The 7255-nt window shown below is 39.8% G+C and overlaps 1 protein-coding gene across 1 annotated transcript; it reads left to right on the top strand.

The window, feature by feature from the left end:
- Positions 1-6403: 6403 nt before the first annotated feature.
- Positions 6404-6901, top strand: LOC132309130 (uncharacterized). The gene has a single exon (XM_059807479.1). The coding sequence runs from the start codon at positions 6404-6406 to the stop codon at positions 6899-6901; it is 498 nt and encodes a 165-aa protein (XP_059663462.1).
- The last annotated feature ends 354 nt before the right edge of the window (positions 6902-7255 follow it).

The following is a 7255-nucleotide window of genomic DNA, read 5'->3' on the forward strand; positions in this document are numbered from 1 at the left end:
TGCGATGAAATTAAGAATATACATGCGTCTAGTTGTTGTGTACATTGTTTCTCAAACTTATTTGATTAAGTACATGCTATGGAGGCCTTTGATTACTGGAAGGATTGGAAAGTGGTCATTGGCCTTGATGGAGTTCAGTTTTAAGTACATTCCACATAAAGCAGTCAAAGGACAAGCATTGGCAGAGATCACCCTTCCACTGAAATAGCAACAGAAATGTGTGACGAGGTGGATAGTCTCTACCTCGAACATTCTTCATGGATATTACTCTTTGATGGTTCATGTATTAGCGATGGAGGAGGAGCTGGAATTGTAATAATTTCTCTAAGGAAAAAGGAAGACATCATTTTCTTTCTTTTTGGATTATTTATGTACTATTAACTAGGCTAAGTATGAGTCACTCATAATTGGTTTGGAAATTCTACTGGAAATGAAAGTCAGATTTGTACTTATCATTGGAGATTCCAAGCTCGTGATCAACCAATTAGCCGATGAATACAAATGCCTTAGTCATCATCTGAGGCTTTTCCATTTCTTGGCCTTACAATTACTTAATTAATTTGATGATTATCAGTTACAGCATTGGCCAAGACACCTAAACAAAGAGGCAGATGGACTAGCTCAGGTAGCATCTAGTATAAGAGTTCCACCTGGAGTAGAAGAAACCATAATCTCAATAAAAAAGAGATCACTTCCATTTGTAGAAATGAGGAATGAACATTTGGAAGTTAACTATGTTAACTTGGAGGAGGCAGATCCAGATGATTGGAGAGTCCCCATCATTAAGTTCCTGATGAATCTAAACACAGATGTGAATAAGAAAATTTAGCTTGTAGCTCCTCACTACATTCTAATGGACGGAGAATTATACAAGAAAAACAAAGAGGATGGTCTTCTTCTCAGGTGTTTGGACAAGCTGGAATCAATTCAAGTCATGGGGGAAGTTCATAACGGACTATGTGGAGCCCATCAAGCTGGAACAAAGATGAGATGGCTTCTAAAAAGGTATGGATATCATTGGCGAGGCATTTTAGAAGACTGTAATGACTTTGCCAAAAGTTGTGAAGCTTGTCAAAAGGATAGTCCTATTTAGAGAGTACCAGCCATTAACATGCAACTTGTGGTGAAGATTTGGCCATTTAGAGGATGGGCATTAGATTTCATTGGAAAAATCATACCTCCTTCTGCTGATCACCATACTCATATAGTAGTGGCCACAAACTATTTCACGAAATGAGAGGTGATAGGGAAAATATTTCCATTGGATAAGACTGATAATATTTCATTATCAAGGATAATGAAATATGACGTGGGTTAACAGGGTAAGGATAACCTTGGCACAATTTGAGGAAGTCAAAGGAGTAAATCATATCCTCGACAAATCTGGTAGCAAACGATCTCCTCTGATCTCGCATAAGTGGATCTCCTGCAGGACCAATTTGATTCCAATCGACAGCTATAAATAGGGCACCGAGCTGTTAAAGAAGGTACGAGAAAAAACCCCTAAATAGAATTTACATAATTATTATGTGATACGATTACTAGTACTAACTTAATCGTCGGAGGGTCCTCGGCTGGCACCCCACCTCGGCTGGCACCCCACCGGTGCCATTCGAGGTGATGTCTTTTTGTTTTATAGGTAAACGTTGTCGTTCCGAGTCATGAGGATTTTCGCATGAACAGCTGGTGCAGTCTGTGGGAACCGATTAGTTCTCTGAAGAAATAATAATCCTAACGCAACTTGGCTCGGACGACAAGACAAAAGTTTCTGATCATGGAAACCATCCCAAAGTCATCAGTTGACAACGGGTTTCCATGTTCTTATATAAGGACGGGTCTCTACATCATGATTACTCGTCCATTATACTGGGGGTAGAACGATGGGTTGCGTGATGCCATCCAGTGTACGATGACAATAAACAAAATTTGGCACCTCGACCAAAGCAATCCAATGTGGTGTTTTCCATCTAGCGATGCTTGGTCCCCTCACTACTGAGGTTTGGTCGTCTAAGACCAGACTCTATCTCACATCAGGCAGCAGCCAATTACCAAGGTCTGATCATTAAAAACTAAGGCCTGGTCCTCCTGCACCTACATAAATGGGTAGGTCTCCACCAATCAAGAAGATCACTACCAACAAGTGTGTCTCTACCTACTAGTAAAACCTCTATTACTGAGGATGTCTCTAGCAACGAAGTCTTATTACTCCGTCCGTTCGTGCAATCAGGGTGGCCTTCTACACCCAATAATGTATCAAGGCCTTCAGGTCCAAGGAGGTCCAATGTCCCTCAAGATCCCATATCCAATGAGGTCTGTATTCTCAATGAGGTTCCTAAGTTAAGGGCGATCATTGGACCCAACGAGGTACTGGCCACCAGACCGTCATCTGGTACTGGCCACTAGATCATCATCTGTCAGCCATTGGGTACCACGCCCCTATCCACCAAGCATCAAGCCAGTTGTTGGACACTAAGCCTCCACCTACCAGATTATGCAGTTCCATCAAGCCAGTTGTTGGACACTCACCTCTCTTCCCTTGCAGGAATTGCCTATTAACTTCAGATTATGCAGGATTTTGGATTGATAATCCATTGCAGGTTAATTTTCAGTAATTATTTCCAACACAATCTAATGTTTCTAGACAACTGTAAATTGTTGCAGCACCAGGCACTCCGTTCGCTGTATAAACGCCTATAGAATGGGTCATCACCCAAGATCCCACCATCGGGGCTAGAATAGTGGATCACACGATATCAATCGTTGATCTACATATGATGACAGGGTTTAGAAGATTAACATACTAACCTTGGTATATCGAGCTAGTCGGGTTTCTAGTCTCTCTCCTTTAAGGACCCGTCGGTGGCACTAGTCGTCTAAGACCGGTGCCCGATCCTCTGAAACCATAACCTAGTAAGTCTCTACACACCGGGAAGGGTACAACCCTTAGTTATCATAAATTAAGGCTTGGTTATCCAAAACCAAGGCCTAGTCAACCAAGATTAAAAATTGATTGCCCAAAGTCTACAAAGGCTCGGTCATCCAAGATCAGTTCCCGGTGACGAGGAGAAGCCGCTTGATATATGCCAAAATAATGTAGTGAATGTGCGGTTCAAGAAAAGCCTTTTAGGTCAAGTTTAAATTTATGAAACCACTACTACTAATGTAGCAAGAGTGAGTAGGGATCGTCCCAAGGGATTGGAGTCGTACTAGCGTATGGAATCACAATTAGGGTTAGTAGGTCGAGTGATCAAACAAATGGTTGGTTGGTAGCAAATTAAACTAAATAATTGAATGCAATAAAGAATAAGTAAGAGAGAGAGAGAGTTCTTGGGGTTTAGAGGTCACCACCAAACAATGCTTTTCTACACCTTTAACAAGTGACTAATGAGGGAAATGTGTGTTGCAATATTGATGTGTATGTGTGTTTGGTTGATTCAATTAGTAAGGGTAACCAATTAAGCATACATTGTCTAATCTATATGTGAAAAGCACAATATATCTAGCAATTAAGTATATATTGTCTAAATAGCATGTGAAAAGCACAATATATCTAGTAAGTCATTAATTCTTTCATTAAGCTCACAAGCCAAATACACCACAAGGTTAGAGACATATGTTTTTTGCGTTCAAAAGTATGGAACATCAAACAACAAGCATGGATTGTCCTCCCATCTAACAACTATGCTACCACTACACTACAATTAAGCTAATGACATAAAATTAAACTAATTAAGCTAAGGGAGAGGCACAATCCATCAAGAAATGAGCATGAACCATCTAGAAAATTACAAAAGCATTCCATTAAGCACTATGTTTTGACAATTTCTAGATTTATGGCATTAATACACATAAACATGCATCAATAACACAAGAAATAGAGACAAATACATGAACATTTATTCTAGCATACATAGACATATGGATAGAATGAAATGATCTATTGGAAGCATTAAACCACATCAATCATTGAATAAACAAGATCTATATATATAAAAAAGTCAAAACATGTATTACAACACTAATCCCTCAATAATACACAAAATCAAGATGTAGAAAGCATGCTTGGGGCTAACTCTAGCCCCAAGAGGATGTCTAGCCACTCATGGTGGTGGTTCTCCAACCCTCAAGGGATAACTCCATGGTAGATATTTCCTCCTTGGTCAATGAAGAGTCTCTAATGGTGTGTCTAGCCTCCTCCTCCTCCAAGCTTGCTCTCCAAGAGTTCTTACAAGGTATGAGATGATATGATGTGATATGGTATGATATTGTGTAAAAAGTAATCCTTATCCTTATTTAGGTAGGTCAAATGACACCCAAAATGAGCTGGGGTCGTGCATAAAATATTCCCCAATGATTGAATAAAGGACAACTTTCAATGAGCTGCAAATTTAACTTTTTCGCATTGGAGGAAGTTCGATCGATCGAACCTTGAACTTGGATCGATCGAACATGGCTGAGATTTATCGAACTGAAGTTGGATCGATCCTCAATGGTGGCACTTTTTGGATAAAGACAAATCTGAGATATTTTGAAGATATTTTTGGGAAAAGGACAAAAGTGGTTGGTAGGGTGGTACAACTAAATAAGATCAATCATTTGGATAAGGGGATTATATTTTGAATGATGTTGGATCGATCGAACTTTTGAGATCTGAAAAATGTCATCATGGCTCTGATCCATCTTGAAGTGCTGAGATCGATCATGTTGGATCGATCGAACCTTGATCTGAGATCGATCGAAGATGTTGATTTCCATATTTTTCTTCATTTTGCTTCCACTTGGCTCCTTTATTTGATTTATTCCAGAATTGCTTCATTTCTGCTCTTATTTGGCTGAGTTAGCTTATTTTCGGGATAAGTGCTTGAAAATGGAAATAATACGAAATTAATCTAAAATGGTAAAGTAAGATAGATAAAGGTAATAGAATGCCTAAGCTTAAGGGGTTTAAATACGCACTTTTCAGCGCTCATCACCCGGTCACCCCAAGTCTGGTCATCAGAGACCAAGACCAGGGCCTAACTGACAAAAGTATGGTCATCAGAGATCAGGACTTAACCTACAAAGGTCAGGTCAAAAAATGATCCTCCCCCTCACGTGTTATACCTATGTGGTAATTAATTCCTTCACTAAAGGGATAAGCTGAGTGAAGCTTGTAAAATTTATTCCCTTGCTAAAGGGACGGGCTAACTGAATCCCGTAATTAATATCCCCATATTATAAGGGATAGTAAATAAATGTCCTGTACTAAAAGGACTCAGGCGGAATGAATCTCGTAATCAATATCCCCGTACTATAAGGGATAGTAAATAAATGTCCTCTACTAAAAGGACCCGGGCTGAATGAATCCCGTAATCAATATCCCCGTACTATATGGGACAGTAAATAAATATCCTATACTAAAAGGACGATTACCCAAAGGAAGATTACCCACGGTAACATTACCCAAGGGAAGAGTATCCATGGGAATATTACTCGAGGGAAGATTACTCACGGTAATATTACCTCAGGGAAGATTACCCAAGGGAATAATACCCACGGGAATATTACCCAAGGGAAAATTATCCACGGTAATATTATCCGAGGGAAGAGTACCCATGGGAACATTACCCGCGACACTATTCCCGAGGGAACAGTACCAAAGGCAAGCAAAAAAAAAAAAAATTACTATTCCAGTGAACAGTAACCCCACGGCACTATTCCCGAGGAAACAGTGCCAAGGGCAAGCAAAAAAAAAAAAAAAAAATCACATTCCCAAATCTAGACGAGCAAGCTTGGGAATGGGGGGCAACTTATAGGGAAAATATTTCCATTAGATAAGACTGATAATATTTCATTATCAAGGATAATGAAATATGACGTGGTTCTACAGGGTAAGGATAACCTTGGCACAATTTGAGGTAGTCAAAGGAGTAAATCATATCCTCGACAAATCTGGTAGTAAACGATCTCCTCTGATCTTGCACAAGTGGATCTCCTGCGGGACCAATTTGATTCCAATCGACAACCATAAATAGGGCACCGAGCCGTTAAAGAAGGTACGAGAAAAACCCCTAAACAGAATTTACATAATTATTATGTGATACGATTACAAGTACTAACTTAATCGTCGGAGGGTCCTCGGCTGGCACCCCACCGGTGCCATTCGAGGTGATGTCCTTTTGTTTTGCAGGTAAACACTGCCGTTCCGAGTCGTAAGGATTTTGGCATGAACAGGAGGAAACCATTCCTTTGAAATCTTGTGTACAATCAATAGTGATGGATTTTATAGCATATCATTCACCGGTTTGGAATTCCAGAAACCATTACCACAGACAGAAGTCTTTCCTTTCTAGGAAGTATGGTGCAGGATCTTTTCAACGTATATAATATCTAATTCACAAGCTCTACTCCATACTGTGCTCAGATGAATGGACAAGTAGAGGCGTCTAACAAGGTCATCATTGGCATAATTGAGAAGATGATTGAGAAGTATCCACGACAGTGGCATAACCTTTTGTCAGAAGCATTGTGGGTATATAGAAATTCAAAAAGATCAAGTACTAGAGTTACACTTTATATGTTAACATATGGTTATGATGCAGTACTTCCAATGGAAATGACAGTGAAGTCAGTAAGGGTAGCTTTTCAGAATGAGCTAACTCCAGCTGAATATACTCAAGCCATGCTAGCAGAGTTAGAAGACCTTGACGAGGTACGGTTGAGTGCTTTAGACCATGTCATTGCACATAAAAAGAAGGTAATGCGAACCTATAACAAAAAGGTAAAGGCTAAGTCTTTTCTAGAAGGAGACATGGTTTGGGAAGTCAAATTACCACTCGGGACTAGAGATAGAGAGTATCGCAAGTGGACTCCAAAACAGAAAGGACCTTTCTTGGTTGAAAGGGTGTTGAAAGGGTTCTAGGAAAAGGAGCCTATCAGTTGATGGATATAGATGGTGAGCCTCATTCGTCTCCCATCAATGGGGTATACTTGAAGCCATACCACCCTTCAATCTTTGAAGCATGGGAGAAAAGGATACTAAGACCAGCTGAATGAACGGTTGGTCAAGCCTTCCAAAGGGAAAGTTGCATTTGGAAGGGAAAGAGGATTTTCCTATGGGAAAGCTAGAAATTTTTCCAATGGCCATTTCACTGGCCTTGGCAATTATGAATTTTCGTAGGATTTTCAAATGAATAAAACAACCAAGTATTCTAGCAAGAGGTATTTTGGTTATTTCATGTTCCTAAAATATTACATTTGGAACCAACTCATGGTT

Source organism: Cornus florida, unplaced genomic scaffold (genome assembly GCF_030987335.1).
Source record: "Cornus florida cultivar Cherokee Brave unplaced genomic scaffold, ASM3098733v1 CherokeeBrave_3.0.0_Hap2_Chr05, whole genome shotgun sequence".
Lineage (NCBI taxonomy): Eukaryota > Viridiplantae > Streptophyta > Magnoliopsida > Cornales > Cornaceae > Cornus > Cornus florida.

Bases quoted from the DNA above. Each gene is read 5' to 3' on its own strand.
- LOC132309130 (XM_059807479.1), top strand. From the start codon at position 6,404: ATGAATGGACAAGTAGAGGCGTCTAACAAGGTCATCATTGGCATAATT.